Here is a 16,661-nt window from a genome sequence, read left to right as displayed (position 1 = left end):
TTCCGAATGAAAATAAATTTAAAGTCTTATAACAAATATCATGAACGACTTTATTAAGCAGATGCGGCTGCAGCACCTAGACTTCATCATCAGAGTCCGATTTTCCAGCTTGTCCTTCTCCAATTCTTCAGATGGGATGCCACATATAGTCACGCCAATTTTTTTGCAGCACTGGTACTGGTAGCTGTTTAGTTGGAGTTTCAACACTGTCCGAGACAGTCCAAGTTTTGTCAGAAGCATCAGGTATAACACAATTCTTCACTTTAGACTGTTTCTTCATTGTATCTGTGGGCATGTCAACTTTAAACCCTTTGTAAATATTGTTTCTTGGGCTACGACGGACATCAATAGTAACTTTCACCATCTTCTTGACAGATCTAGTGCGCTTAACCGTCGGAGTAGTGTTGATCACCAACGACTCATAGCTTATTTCATCCAAGGCAGGTGCTTCATAAGGAACTAAGACATTATCAGCAGGGGGTGCATCAAAACAAAGCTTCCTAGCAACTCTCCGGCCCATTATATTAACCTCATGTTCACACTACTCATACTGCTCATACATACTTTCCTTGTCAGACATGAATGTCTTGATAGTACTGATAGGTGGCAACACAGCTCCCCATAGGGACTTGGCAGTATTGAAAATATTTGGCTGTTGCATATCTATAAGAACTGCTCTTGCAATCAAGAATGTTGGAGGTATCTCCTCCTCTGAATCATGCTGACCAGACCGAGCCAGGGCCCTAGCAGCACCCTGAGCTGAGGATTCAGCAACATCCTCATCACCAGTTATTATCTGCAGAGTCTCAGTTGAACTTGAACTATTTTCTGACAACATATCATTCCAAGCAGACATTGGACTGTCAACCAACCTATTAAGAGTTGGTTCAACTCCATCAGAAAAGTGGACTCCTTGAGCTCTAAGTATTGCCTGGTAATTGACCTGTCCCCTACTTGGAAGAATAACTGTCCCAGGTGCATGGTTAATAGCCTGTTGCGTAGGTTGCTGATGGCGTGTAACTCACACGTTCGTTGGGAACCCCAAGAGGAAGGTATGATACGCACAGCAGCAAGTTTTCCCTCAGAAAGAAACCAAGGTTTATCGAACCAGGAGGAGCCAAGAAGCACGTTGAAGGTTGATGGCGGCGGGATGTAGTGCGGCGCAACACCAGGGATTCCGGCGCCAACGTGGAACCTGCACAACACAACCAAAGTACTTTGCCCCAACGAAACAGTGAGGTTGTCAATCTCACCGGCTTGCTGTAACAAAGGATTAACCGTATTGTGTGGAAGATGATTGTTTGCAGAAAACAGTAAAAATTGCAGTAGATTGTATTTCAGTAAAGAGAATTGGACCGGGGTCCACAGTTCACTAGAGGTGTCTCTCCCATAAGATAAACAGCATGTTGGGTGAACAAATTACAGTTGGGCAATTGACAAATAAAGAGGGCATGACCATGCACATACATATCATGATGAGTATAGTGAGATTTAATTGGGCATTACGACAAAGTACATAGACCGCCATCCAGCATGCATCTATGCCTAAAAAGTCCACCTTCAGGTTATCATCCGAACCCCCTCCAGTATTAAGTTGCTAACAACAGACAATTGCATTAAGTATGGTGCGTAATGTAATCAACAACTACATCCTTAGACATAGCATCAATGTTTTATCCCTAGTGGCAACAGCACAACACAACCTTAAAACTTTCTCACATCAGTCCCTGTGTCAATGCAGGCATGAACCCACTATCGAGCATAAATACTCCCTCTTGGAGTTACAAGCATCTACTTGGCCAGAGCATCTACTAGTAACGGAGAGCATGCAAGATCATAAACAACACATAGATATAACTTTGATAATCAACATAACAAGTATTCTCTATTCATCGGATCCCAACAAACGCAACATATAGAATTACAGATAGATGATCTTGATCATGTTAGGCAGCTCACAAGATCCGACAATGATAGCACAATGGGGAGAAGACAACCATCTAGCTACTGCTATGGACCCATAGTCCAGGGGTAGACTACTCACACATCACACCGGAGGCGACCATGGCGGCGTAGAGTCCTCCGGGAGATGATTCCCCTCTCCGGCAGGGTGCCGGAGGCGATCTCCCGGATCCCCGAGATGGGATCGGCGTTGGCGGCGTCTCTGGAAGGTTTTCCGTATCGTGGCTCTCTGTGACCGGGGGTTTCGTCACGGAGGCTTTAAGTAGGCGGAAGGGCAAGTCAGGAGGGGGCACAGGGGCCCCACACCATAGGCCGGCGCGGCCAAGGGGGGGCCGCGCCGCCCTAGGGTTTGGGCAACCTGTGGCCCCACTTCGTTTCGTCTTCGGACTTCTGGAAGCTTCGTGGAAAAATAGGCCCCTGGGCGTTGATTTCGTCCAATTCCGAGAATATTTCCTTACTAGGATTTCTGAAACCAAAAACAGCAGAAACAAAGAATCGGCACTTCGGCATCTTGTTAATAGGTTAGTTCCAGAAAATGCACGAATATGACATAAAGTGTGCATAAAACATGTAGATAACATCAATAAAGTGGCATGGAACATAAGAAATTATCGATACGTCGGAGACGTATCAGCATCCCCAAGCTTAGTTCTGCTCGTCCCGAGCAGGTAAAACGATAACACAGATAATTTCTGGAGTGACATGCCATCATAATCTTGATCATACTATTTATAAAGCATATGTAGTGAATGCAGCGATCAAAACAATGTATATGACATGAGTAAACAAGTGAATCATATAGCAAAGACTTTTCATGAATAGCACTTCAAGACAAGCATCAATAAGTCTTGCATAAGAGTTAACTCATAAAGCAATAATTCAAAGTAAAGGCATTGAAGCAACACAAAAGAAGATTAAGTTTCAGCGGTTGCTTTCAACTTGTAACATGTATATCTCATGGATATTGTCAACATAGAGTAATATAATAAGTGCAATAAGCAAATATGTAGGAATCAATGCACAGTTCACACAAGTGTTTGCTTCTTGAGGTGGAGAGAAATAGGTGAACTGACTCAACATTGAAAGTAGAAGAATTGTCCTCCATAGAGGAAAAGCATCGATTGCTATATTTGTGCTAGAGCTTTGATTTTGAAAACATGAAACAATTTTGTCAACGGTAGTAATAACGCATATGTATCATGTAAATTATATCTTACAAGTTGCAAGCCTCATGCATAGTGTACTAATAGTGCCCGCACCTTGTCCTAATTAGCTTGGACTACCGGATCATCACAATGCACATGTTTTTACCAAGTGTCACAAAGGATTACCTCTATGCCGCCTGTACAAAGGTCTAAGGAGAAAGCTCGCATTGGATTCCTCGCTATTGATTATTCTTCAACTTAGACATCCATACCGGGACAACATAGACAACAGATAATGGACTCCTCTTTTATGCATAAGCATGTAACAACAATTAATAATTTTCTCATTTGAGATTGAGGATATATGTCCAAAACTGAAACTTCCACCATGGATCATGGCTTTAGTTAGCGGCCCAATGTTCTTCTCTGACAATATGCATGCTTAATCATAAGGTGGTAGATCTCTCTTACTTCAGACAAGACGGACATGCATAGCAACTCACATGAAATTCAACAATGAATAGTTGATGGCATCCCCAGTGAACATGGTTATCGCACAACAAGCAACTTAATAAGAGATAAAGTGCATAATTACATATTCAATACCACAATAGTTTTTAAGCTATTTATCCCATGAGCTATATATTGCAAAGGTGAATGATTGAATTTTAAAGGTAGCACTCAAGCAATTTACTTTGGAATGGTGGAAAATACCATGTAGTAGGTAGGTATAGTGGACACAAATGGCATAGTGGTTGGCTCAAGTATTTTGGATGCATGAGAAGTATTCCCTCTCGATACAAGGTTTAGGCTAGCAAGGCTTATTTGAAACAAACACAAGGATGAACCGGTGCAGCAAAACTCACATAAAAGACATATTGAAAACATTATAAGACTCTACACCGTCTTCCTTGTTGTTCAAATTCAATACTAGAAATTATCTAGACCTTAGAGAAACCAAATATGCAAACCAAATTATAGCATGCTCTATGTATTTCTTCATTAATGGGTGCAAAGCATATGATGCAAGAGCTTAATCATGAACACAACAATTGCCATGTATCACATTACCCAAGACATTTATAGCAATTACTACATGTATCATTTTCCAATTCCAACCATATAACAATTTAACGAAGGAGAAACTTCGCCATGAATACTATGAGTAGAAACTAAGGACATACTTGTCCATATGCTACAGCGGAGCGTGTCTCTCTCCCATAAAGTGAATGCTAGGATCCATTTTATTCAAACAAAACAAAAACAAAAACAAACCGACGCTCCAAGAAAAGCACATAAGATGTGATGGAATAAAAATATAGTTTCAGGGGAGGAACCTGATAATGTTGTCGATGAAGAAGGGGATGCCTTGGGCATCCCCAAGCTTAGACGCTTGAGTCTTCTTAGAATATGCAGGGGTGAACCACCGGGGCATCCCCAAGCTTAGAGCTTTCACTCTCCTTGATCATGTTGCATCATACTCCTCTCTTGATCCTTGAAAACTTCCTCCACACCAAACTCGAAACAACTTATTAGAGGGTTAGTGCACAATAAAAATTAACATATTCAGAGGTGACACAATCATTTTTAACACTTCTGGACATTGCATAATGCTACTGGACATTAGTGGATCAAAGAAATTCATCCAACATAGCAAAAGAGGCAATGCGAAATAAAAGGCAGAATCTGTCAAAATAGAACAGTTTGTATTGACGAATTTTAAAATGGCACCAGACTTGCTCAAATGAAAATGCCCAAATTGAATGAAAGTTGCGTACATATCTGAGGATCATGCACGTAAATTGGCTTAATTTTCTGAGCTACCTACAGGGAGGTGGACCCAGATTCGTGACAGCAAAGAAATCTGGAACTGCGCAGTAATCCAAATCTAGTACTTACTTTTCTATCAACGGCTTAACTTGGCACAACAAAACACAAAACTAAGATAAGGAGAGGTTGCTACAGTAGTAAACAACTTCCAAGACACAAAATAAAAACAAAGTACTGTAGGTAAAAAACATGGGTTGTCTCCCATAAGCGCTTTTCTTTAACGCCTTTCAGCTAGGCGCAGAAAGTGTGTATCAAGTATTATCAAGAGACGAAGTGTCAACATCATAATTTGTTCTCATAATAGAATCAAAAGGTAACTTCATTCTCTTTCTAGGGAAGTGTTCCATACCTTTCTTGAGAGGAAATTGATATTTTATATTACCTTCCTTCATATCAATGATAGCACCAACAGTTCGAAGAAAAGGTCTTCCCAATATAATGGGACAAGATGCATTGCATTCAATATCCAAGACAACAAAATCAACGGGGACAAGGTTATTGTTAACGGTAATGCGAACATTATCAACTTTTTCCAAAGGTTTCTTTGTAGAATGATCAGCAAGATTAACATCCAAATAACAATTTTTCAGCGGTGGCAAGTCAAGCATATTATAAATTTTCTTAGGCATAACAGAAATACTTGCACCAAGATCACATAAAGCATTACAATCAAAATCTTTAACCTTCATCTTAATGATGGGCTCCCAACCATCCTCTAGCTTTCTAGGAATAGAGGTGTTGTGGGTATACTTCATGGGTGTACCATCGACAGTGCCAAGATCCGGCAAGCCCGGGTGGCCCACAGACGGTGATGAGGCATGTGGCCCATCGGGCGGCCCAGTTGCTGTTGATCATGAAGGAAGAAGTCCAGCCCAGGATCAGCAGGCCGGATCCATACCGACCTTAGGAGTAACCCGGATCCATGGAGGCCCATGAGGAACCCGGATCCAGTACGACGTGTATGGAAGGCGGATCCGTGACGTGCACGGCAAGATATTGTACCGTAGCTAGGCTATCTGTAATCCGGCTAGGACTCTCCATGTAAACCCTAGATCCGTGCGCCTTTATAAGCCGGATCCCGGGACCCCTAGAGGGACAACCACAACTCATTGTAACAACGCGAAAGCGCCCAGATAATACCAGATAAGCAGCAGTAGGCCCTGTCATCGTGCAGGTGTTCCGAAGCTGGGTAACTCGCGTACCACCGTCCCGAGAGCACTCCGCCCTATGGCCCCTACTTCTTCTCCCCCTCGTGAGGATCCCTCCTCCGGGGTACCGTTGATTAGGCAATGACAGTTGGCGCCCACCGTGGGGCCTGTGGCGTCTGGAGGCCGGAACCGGGAGGGTTCCGCCATGGGAAGCTACGACGACACCATCGCTGTGGGACGCGTCCTTTACGCCGGGAATCTGCCGATCGTCCCTCCGGATGAGTGCTGGATTCCAGCTAGGACAAACCCCGTCAAGCTCTCCATCGTCCCAATTGGCGGCATACACATCTTCATCGGGGAAACCGTCGATTCCGACGGAAACCCACTGGTAAGTAACGCAGACGCGACCGCCGCAGAGCTGGACGCTGTCGCGAAGATCCGATCTAAGACGCAGGAGCTTCCCAAGGAAGATTCCGCCTTGGATCTGGAAATTTCAAAGCCCACCCAATCCGCCCCTGAGCAGGAAATAAAGGTGGAAGACCAATGCAGATCCGCCTGGGTCTCCCAGGTGTTAGAAAAGCAGAGGTGCCACTTCGTACACTTCTTGGCCCATACCGCCGGAACCGCCCCTCAAGAAGACGGAGCTGGTCCTGAGCAGGAAGAGGCACCGGAACACAACGCGGATCCGGATCAGGCTGAGCTTGTCGGAGAGAGCGAGACTCCGGTTGAAGAGTCGATTCTGGGCAACCTGAGCCCAATTTCCGGAGATACCCCCTCCATGGAGTCTGATGACTTCGTTCGCAAGATAAGGGAATACGGATACAGTGATCAGCCTGAAGTCGACTCCGCCCAGCCTAAGGTGTTCTCGCAACGGTAGCAGCGCTGGGACAAACTGGATCTGAAGAACCAACCAGCCAATCTGACCCTCAACCATCCCAACAAGGATCTCCAATATCTCGGGTACGACCCCAAAGGGATTCTTCCTCGGAGGAAATCCTGTCAGCAGAGGAGGTGGCCGCGCGAGCAGTTCTTAACACACCTATAACCCCGGGCGACGCCGCAGATCTGGAGGCTCTAGAAACCACCAGAAAGGAGATGCTGGCCACAGCCAAGAAGCTCGCCGATACCGAAGCTGCGTTAAAGGTAGGGAGGGCAGATCATGCAGCACGGGCGGAAAACTTCGACAGACAGACCGCGAGATTGCTGCCACACTCGAGCAAGTCAAGAGCATGAGGGCTGAGTGGGAAGTAAAGATGATCTATGCGCAGGCGGAGGCCGATCGAATTGTTAGAGAAGCAATTCCGCCTCGCAGGATACCCTTCAACACGCCCGCAGAGCACCAGCCGCTGGAAACCCCAAAGGACAACATGCTAAAAGCTGCGGAACTACTGCAGAAGAAGGACGAAGAGGTTGATATCAACTATCTTCGCACACTCGTCGCTTCAGCAATGCAGCAGCAAAGCAAGGCGGATACTTCGCGCAGGTTGGAATCCAATCCGGATATCTGTATATCTACAGCGCAGAAGGACGCCCGCGCTGATCGGCGACCCGATGACGAATCACACACCGGATCCTCGGAGCGCAGAAGGAAAGCCAGGGAACACCCAAATCCAATCCCCGTACCATCAAAGACGCCACCGTCAGATCCAAGAAAGGGAAAGGATGTGATGTACTCTGGACGAGACAAATACCGCAACCCCTCTCCTCCGCCCAACGGTTACCCGCGACCCCCTCGCCGCCGTAGTCCAGCCGGAAACACCAGGCCCCCAGGGCATGGTGGGATTGTTATCCGCGACAACGTGCTACCAAGAAACAGAAACAGGGAGCGCTCGCCGGAACCTCGCCGGAACCAGAACATTGTTCATGAGCCCGAGCCCAGGAGGAGTCGGAATGAGGACCGCGGTCCAGAACCTCGCCGGCCGGGACCCGAGCCTCGCCGAGCCGTGATCCGAGCCTCGCCGGAACGACCAGGGCAGCCAGCGCCAAGGCGAAGGCAGCCACAGGAGCCGGAGCCAGCACCAGGAAGGCCGAGGAGATTCAGATGGCGGAAGCAAGAGGTCAGACCGCCCACCTCGCAGGTCTCCCTCACCACCACCTAGCGGTGGCGGCGGAGGTGGAGGCGGAGGCAATGGCCGGAGATCTCGCTCTCGCTCAAAATCTCCTCGCCACGGCTCGCGCGACGCGCGGGACCGCCTTAACGAGTACAGAACCGATGCTTTGGCAGGATGATTCGAGAGGAACCAAAGCCAAGGATGAACCTCAAGCTACCCGGAAATCTGAAGCATTATGATGGCACCGAAAGGCCGGATACCTGGATTGAGGATTACTATAATGCTGTAACCTTCACCGGAGGAACCCCTAACATCGCCTGCCGCATGCTTCAGTTGTACCTTGTAGGTCCAGCCCGGATCTGGCTCAGCGACCTTGAGAAGAACTCCATCTTTTGCTGGTTTGACCTGAAGAACGCTTTTGAGAAACACTTCAGGGGCACCTACAAGAGACCTGCCACAACAAGCGACCTGCAGGCATGCATCCAGAAGAAGGGCGAAACATCGAGGAACTTCCTCACCCGATGGTTGGCATGCAGAAACGAGTGCGAGAACGTCGACAACCGCACAGCAATGCACGCTTTCATTGGGGGCTTGCAGCGAGGAGGATTGTTGCGACACAAGCTAACTTGCATGGTCAATGCAAACCAACTGACGTTGGACGACATGATCACCATCGCCAGCGACCACACTGCCGCCGATGACGACGCAGGCGGTGACCTCGCAGCCACAGCAATCCCCCTGCATCAACAAAAGAAGAACCGTGACAACGGCGGCAGCAGCAGCCATAAGCGCAAGAACCCTGATGACCAGAAGAGTGGCGGATCCGAGATGGTCGCCATGGCGTTTCAACGCGGAGGTCCAGGAGGCGGAAGAGGACGCGGACGCGGAGGCGGAGCCGGCAGGGTCGGCAAAGATACCTCCGAGGTCACTGCTGCCGGATCCCGCGCCCCGCAAACCTATGAGGAGTACAGAGACATGCCCTGCCTGGCCCATCTGGATCCGGTTACAGGGAAGTCCACTCATACCAACCGCAACTGCAAGTGGGTCAATGATCTAAAGAACGACCCGGAGGCCGGATACAAGCGCGCCCGGAAGCACCGCCCTCGCGGAAAAGGTGGCAAGGGCAAGAACAAAGACAAGGAGGACGATAGTTCCGAGGCGATGGATGAGGATGATAACTCGCCGGATCCCAAGGCAGGAGCCGCAGGTAAATCCAATCCATTCGACAAAAAGAGCATGGGGGCTTACCACACTTTCCTCGGAACCCCAACAGTACGTGCCTCCAAGTCAGCTACCCGGATCCTGAACGCCATAGTTCCGGCTGTGCCGCAGTACGTCAGGTGGTCGGAAATTCCGTGCACATTTGATCGGAAGGATCATCCCGCAATTGTGCCAAAGGAATGCTACGCCTTGGTTGTAAGTCCCCGCATAGACGGGTATGACTTCTCCAAGTGCCTCATGGATGGTGGAGCCAGTTTGAACATCATGTACCTGGAGACTCTAGAGCGGATGAACCTCACCAAGGAACAGCTCAAACACAGCACCACTGAGTTTCATGGTGTGGTTCCGGGTAAGAAGGCAAACTCCCTCGGCAGCATCACACTTCCCGTGGCTTTTGGCGATGTTCATAATTTCCGCGAAGAGAAGATCACGTTTGAAGTTGTGCCCTTCAAGAGCTCCTACCACGTCATCTTCGGCAGGCCCACCTACCACAAGTTCCACGCAAGAGCGTGCTACATTTACAAAAAGCTCAAGATTCCGGGTCCTAAAGGTATGATTACCGTATCCGGAGACTACAAAAAGGCTCATGAGTGCGAGTTAGGCGAAGCCGCCTTCGCAGAGTCTGTGATATCCGGAGAAGAGCTGAAAGGCTACAGAGCCGCGGTGGATCCGACTGAGATGCAAACCACCAAGAAGCAGATCTCCGAGCAGAAAACCTCCTTCAAGCCCGCGATAGAAACCAAGAAGCATGACCTCATTCCAGGTGACTCTTCCAAGCAGGTTTCAGTCGGAGCCAACATGGGACCCCAAATAGGAAAGCGCGCTCGTCGAGTTCCTCCGCGCCAACATGGATATCTTCGCATGGCAACCTTCTAACATGTCCGGAGTACCTAGGGAACTCGCCGAGCACTACCTCAACATAAATCCGGGGGCCAAACCAGTGAAGCAAGCTATGCGACGCTTTGGAGATAAGAAGCGCCGCGCCATAGGAATGGAACTAGCAAAGTTACTAGAAGCAGGTTTTGTAATGGAAGTTATCCATACCGATTGGGTCGCGAATCCCGTCCTTGTACCCAAAAAGAACACTGAAATACTAAGAATGTGCATCGATTACTCTGGCTTGAACAAACATTGCCCGAAGGATCCGTTCCCCTTGCCGCGCATTGACCAAGTCATTGATTCGACAGCGGGGGCGGAACTTCTGTGTTTTCTTGATGCGTATTCCGGGTATCATCAGATCCGGATGAAGGAATCCGACCAAAAGGCGACTTCATTCATTACCCCGTTCGGTACTTACTGCTATGTTACTATGCCCTTTGGTTTGAAAAATGCAGGTGCTACCTACCAACGTACGATGCAGCGGTGCCTGAAGGACCAAATTGGCCGGAACGTGCACGCTTACGTCGACGACATCGCGGTCATGACCCGGAAAGGATCCGACTTGATCAGCGACCTCACAGAAACCTTTGACAACCTCCGTAGGTACAAGATGATGTTGAATCCGCTGAAGTGCGTCTTTGGCGTACCAGCCGGAAAACTCCTTGGCTTCATAGTCTCTCACAGAGGCATTGAGGTTAACCCGGAAAAGATCAAGGCAATCCTGTGCATCAAAAGGCCAACATGTCTCAAAGATGTGCAACGACTAACTGGTTGTGTTGCAGCAATCAGTAGGTTTGTTAGCCGTCTTGGCGAGAAGGCGCTACCTCTGTACAAGTTGCTGAAGAAAACAGACAAATTTGTCTGGGACGACGCAGCTGACGCAGCTCTTCGAGGGTTGAAGGAAATTCTCACCTCCCCACCTATCTTGGCAGCTCCAGCAGAGTCAGAGCCAATGCTCCTTTATCTGGCAGCTACCAACAAAGTCATCAGCCTCGTCATCGTGGTGGAGCGAAAGGAAGAAGGTCATGAATATGACGTCCAAAGACCAGTCTACTACATTAGCGAGGTGCTGACGGAGTCAAAACAAAGGTACCCTCACTTTCAGAAGCTAGCCTATGGAGTGTTCCTGGGTAGCCGGAAGTTGAGGCACTATTTCCAAGAGCATCCCGAAGAATGCCGTGAGCAAGGCTCCGCTGTCTACAATTCTCAACAACGCTGACGCAACAGGACGTACGGCTAAATGGGGCATCGAATTATCCGCCTTCGACATCGCTTATAAGCCCAGGACTGCGGTTAAATCCCAAGTCTTGGCAGAGTTCGTCGCAGATTGGACAGAAGCTCCGGATGCAAGTCTGGAGCCGGAACCAGAAACATGGGTCATGCACTTCGATGGATCCAAGCAGCATCAAGGCTCAGGAGCCGGAGTCACCCTGAAGTCCCCTACCGGAGAAGAACTGCAGTATGTTCTGCAGATCCACTTCGAAGCTACTAACAACATGGCGGAATATGAGGCTCTACTACACGGTCTGCGCATCGCTAAGGAAATTGGGATCAAGCACATCATATGCTGTGGAGATTCCGACCTGGTGGCACAACAAGTAGCCGGAACCTGGAACGCCAGAAATTCCGTCATGGCGGCCTACAGAGACGAAGTTGATGAGCTCGCCAAGTGCTTCCTCAGATACGAAGTCAAGTACGTCAGAAGAGACGACAACACAGCGGCAGACATGCTATCCAAGCTCGGATCCGGCAGGAAACAAATTCCGCCTGGCATTTTCCTGGAGCATCTCCGGATACCCTCAGTTAAGGGCGCTAACCCGGAAAACCCAGATGTGGCAGTGTCTCCGGCTAGGGAAGTGATGGCTATCATTCCGGCTTGGACACAGCCTTTCCTGGACTACCTCATCGATCAAAAGTTGCCAGAGGACGAGGTCCTCGCACGATAGATCGTCAGACGAGCAAGAACCTACACAATAGTTGATGGACAGCTCTACAAACGAAGTGCAGCAGGGGTATTTCTTAAATGCGTCTCCAATCAAGATGGCATTGAAATCCTTAGAGAGATCCACGCAGGGGATTGCGGGCATCATGCCGCTCCCAGATCACTCGTTGCAAAAGCTTTTCGGTTAGGTTTCTACTGGCTCACAGCTAAAGAAGACGCTGACAAAATAGTCAAGACCTGCCGAGGTTGTCAGTACTACGCTACTCAACCAAACGCTCCAGCCCAAGAGCTGAAGACCATACCTATCACCTGGCCATTTGCGGTCTGGGGGCTCGATATGGTTGGTAAGTTAAAAAGATCATCTCCTGGCGGTTTTGAGTACCTCTTGGTCGCTGTTGACAAGTTCAGCAAATGGATCGAGGCTAAGCCAGTGAGAAAAGCCGACGGTGCTACGGCACTAAAATTCGTCTGCAGCCTCGTGATGAGATTCGGCATCCCACACAGCATAATCACAGATAATGGCACAAACTTCGCTCAGGGAGAGTTAAGGGATTATTGTGACACAATGGGGATCCGATTGGACCTTGCATCGGTGGCTCATCCACAATCTAACGGTCAGGTTGAACGGGCTAACGGTCTAATATTATCAGGAATTAAGCCGCGCCTTGAAGAACCGCTGCGACGAGCAGCCGGAGCTTGGGCTGACGAGTTGGAAGCTGTTTTGTGGAGTTTACGAACTACCCCTAACAGATCAACAGGATTTACCCCATTTTTCCTGGTATACGGATCCGAAGCCGTGCTTCCCTCCGACATCATCCACGACTCACCGCGAGTTTCCGCCTACAATGAAGAAACAGCTGACGAGGCCCGAGAGCTATGTGTGGACCTGATCGAGGTAGCTCGGAACTTAGCTGACCAGCGTTCCGCCATCTACCAGCGAAGCTCCGACGCTATCACAAGCCGTCGAGTTCGGAAACGCTCCTTTATGGCAGGAGACCTGGTCCTCCGCCTTCGACAGGTGAAAGACCATAAGCTGCAATCTCCATGGGAAGGACCCTTCGTCGTTAGCAAAGTGCTTCATAACGGGTCGTACTACCTTGTTGATTTCCGCGAGCTAAGGGATAGACCTGCTTAATCGGCACCGGAAACGCAAGCGTGAGGATCCGGATGACATCTACGATGAAACAGATCGCCCTTGGAATATCGCACAGCTACGTCCTTTCTACACTTAGCATATTTTTTCCGAGTTATAAACTCTGTAATAGTTATACATGATCAATGAAATAAAGCTTATGGTTCACTCTTTGAGTCTTTTACCTCCTTTACTTGTTCATTTTAGATCGTGTATGTTTTTCCGACTAAAACCGCAGAGCTGGATATTTCCGCCTAGGCGTGTATGAAAGTTGTGATTTTCAAAATCGTCCTATAGGACGTAAGCTTAAGTTTTCTGATTAAGTTATTATCTGTTGCGAACTCGTGGATTCCTAGTAGCGATTTCCGGCACCTATGCTTGGGGGCTTGTTTCCGCGGTTATGGACGGACTGCCATTGGGCTTCGTCGCCGCTGGCGAGCGTTTCCGGCTAAGGTTTTCCGGCTCGTGGAAGGTCAAGCGGGCAAGCCGGAAAATAACGAAGTCAGCACTTGCTTTCCGACATAAAATGAAACATGCACATAATATTTAACGGATAGCAGGATAAGTGTTTCCGCCCCATGCATAATCGTTTCGTTCCTAGCTACTTAAGAATTTAAAGTCTTATTACAAACCCTCGCTGGGGCCAAAATGATGCATTGTTTTTCCCGCAGGAATAAAAGTTTCACTCCCCCTTAGCCGGAGAAGTCTTGCCCTCTGGATCCTGTTCCTTGGCGCCTTCGGCCGGAGAAGACACGTCTTCTTCACTTTCTTTCTCTTCCGAAGCAGCGGTGCTGGTCTTGGGTTCCTCTTGGGGAGCATCCTTGGAGCTGGTCCAGGTAAACTGGGTTCCGGATTCCGCAGGTCGCGCCTTGGCCTCGAGTTCCTCTTGAAGTTCCGCTTCTAAGGGCTCGTCTGCAGGGAGGACGACCTTGTCGTAGAATTCCTCGTGCCGGATCCTGCGCGCGATACGGGTGTCGTAGCCGCTCACTGCATCAAGCAGCGCGCCGACATCCGCATCCGGAGGAACGCCCGTGGTCACTTCATCAAGTTCAAGACCCGGAGTATGTGCTAGGCACATGGTCAAGGCCATTGCAGCTGCGCCTCGGGCTGAAGATGCTTGCAGATCTGTCACCAGCTCCGGCAGAACATCCATCTTACCAATAAGCTTGCGCACGTCGCAAGTGCGGCTCCTCTTGATGTTCAAGTTATATCATATCTTGCGGGAGGCGGAGATGAGATCTTTGCAGTCATCGCCCTCGAGTTGCAGAAGGTCGTCCCGTGGGAACAAATTCCGGCGCTGTTCCGGGTACCCAAGCGGCTCTGCATAAAGGATAATCAGGATATAAGCACGCAATTTGAGCGCAAAGTAAAGAAAATCGGAGCAAACATCTTGACAAGGTTCCGATATCATACCCAAGATGTTCTCATTGAGCAAGTCCCAGTGTTTCTCCGCCGTCTCCATATATTTCCGGAGTCCATTGAGCTCTTTTTGCTGCCTCCTGATGGTCTCGCTATCAGCATTCTTTTTCAGCTCCAGCTCGCCCTTTTCCCTGATATGCTCGGAGTTTCTCTCCGCCAGCTGCTTTTCGGCCTGCTCCCTTTTAAGATCCGCCTCCTTTAGTTTCGTCTCCAACTCTTGGTACGAGGAGCGCAGGTTCTCAAGTTCAGACGAAGCTGTTGCAAGGGAGGAGGATGCGCCTATAATAACATAAGTTAACAGCAAATCTAAAGTCGGAATTTGGTTAATGACGAAGAAGGCGGAAACCAACCTTGGGCATCCGCCAGTTGTTTAGCAAGTTCTGCATTTTCATCCTTCAGGGTCCGGATATTTTCCGCCTGACTCAGAGTAACGCGGCGCTGCAGGGCAATGTTCTTGTGCAGCTCGTAGTGCAGCGCCTGCTGTTCCTGTAAAATTTAAACAGTGCAGGAGTAAAAATTCCGCCTGTAGAAGTGGTTTCTTTTAAAGCATCATTGCCGGAACTTTTCCGCCATAATGCTTGGGGGCTACTAGTCCATTCTAAAAAACTTTCCCGGAAGTAATCTTTCTCTAAGCATCTAAGCGCTAACTACTTTTTGAGTTTCCGCCTACATGCTTGGGGGCTGCTGGGGAGTACCTTTTGCTTGCAGATAAGTTGATCGCAGAACTGGCCAACGTTTTTCTTGAAGTCCTGGATTTCCGATGTCCTGGAATCAGGCTTCCCCCAGGCGTTGTTCAGCATGGCGTTGAGCAGGTCTTGTTCAAGCTCCCACTTCTCCGCTTCAGTCAGCTTGTTGAAAAACTTAGTGGCATACGCCTTGGGGGTGGAAGTGGTGTCAGCCGGATCTCCAAAGTTCTTCGGAAAAACGACCATGTCGCCGCCGCCTCTCCAGCTTTCTCGGAAGAAGTTACTTCAACCTCTCCTTGGCCTTGTTTTTCCGCCTCTTCTTGGGCAGGGCATTTGGCCTTAGGATCTTCTTCGCCCGCATGCCCGCTGCTAACCGGAATTATTTCCGGTGGAGTGTTTGCGGCAGGTGGGGGAGATGGATCAGCCTGAGGGGGCGACGGTTGGGGAGTTGGGTGGGAGACGCTTGGTGGAACTGGAGTAGAGGGACCAACAGCCGGAGATTTCTTCATGTATTTTGTGATGGGCTCCTGGCTGGTGGTCCGCGTGGCAGCGGTTTTCGGATTCCTGCAAACAAGTGAAAGGGTTTAGACAAGAGATAATTTCGCTAAGTTAAAATTGCATCATGCTCGGAAACTTACGGGGCGCCGGGGATGATGGGGCGTGTGCCCTGGCCAGCTGTCGAGAGCATTCTTAGACGCGCACGCTCCGCTTTCCTTGAGTCCAGCGGAGGTGGTTTTGTCGTCTTCGGCTTCTTGGCGGAGGCCTCGCCGCTAGCTCCGGCTTCAGAGCCGGAAGCTTTGGCGCGGGGACGCTTTGTAGGTCGAGGGGCCGCCTTGCGGGGTGCCTGGTCCTCTTCCTCCTCGTCGTCTTCCGGAGCCTCCTCCGCCGTGTCGCTGGTGACGGGGACGCGAATGATGGTGCGGAAGTTTTCCTCCGCCAAAGTGTTGAGCTGGAAGGAAAATGAACAAGAGTTAGAGTTAAACATCAAAAAACTTGGGAAGTTTGAAGCAACGGAAAGAACAAAGCTTACCGGAGGACACTGATCGTTCGTGTAAATATCCTTGAACAGTTCCGGGACCTGTTGGCCCCTCGGAATCTTCACCAGCGTCTTGATCCTTCTCTTCAGAGAATCGGCCGGAAGATCGTGGCGGGTAACCCGGAGAAGATCGTCCGCCCTGGTATAAGCGCACATCAGGCGCGCGTTGTAGTGTAGAGGCTGGATTCTCCGGAAAAACCAGCTAAGTGT

General features: G+C 49.2%; 1 protein-coding gene across 1 annotated transcript; it reads right to left on the bottom strand.

Moving 5' to 3' along the window:
• Positions 1-541: 541 nt before the first annotated feature.
• LOC139830306 (uncharacterized) lies at positions 542-15,661 on the bottom strand. The gene is made up of 3 exons (XM_071818315.1): positions 15,425-15,661; positions 15,080-15,215; positions 542-828 (listed from the first exon to the last, which is right to left on the bottom strand). Exons 1-3 carry the CDS (start codon positions 15,659-15,661, stop codon positions 542-544), a joined length of 660 nt encoding a protein of 219 aa, XP_071674416.1.
• Between the last annotated feature and the right edge of the window lie 1,000 nt (positions 15,662-16,661).

This window comes from Lolium perenne, chromosome 4 (assembly GCF_019359855.2).
Source record: "Lolium perenne isolate Kyuss_39 chromosome 4, Kyuss_2.0, whole genome shotgun sequence".
Taxonomy (NCBI): Eukaryota; Viridiplantae; Streptophyta; class Magnoliopsida; order Poales; family Poaceae; genus Lolium; species Lolium perenne.
This window is presented reverse-complemented; position numbering and strand designations above follow the sequence as displayed.

Coding starts and splice junctions, on each gene's coding strand:
- LOC139830306 (XM_071818315.1), bottom strand. CDS start 15,661: ATGGTCGTTTTTCCGAAGAACTTTGGAGATCCGGCTGACACCACTTCC. Junction 15,216..15,424: donor AACTTATCTGCAAGCAAAAG/GTACTCCCCAGC, acceptor TAAATTTTACAG/GAACAGCAGGCGCTGCACTA. Junction 829..15,079: donor ACAACTGGCGGATGCCCAAG/GTTGGTTTCCGC, acceptor ATATGTTGTCAG/AAAATAGTTCAAGTTCAACT.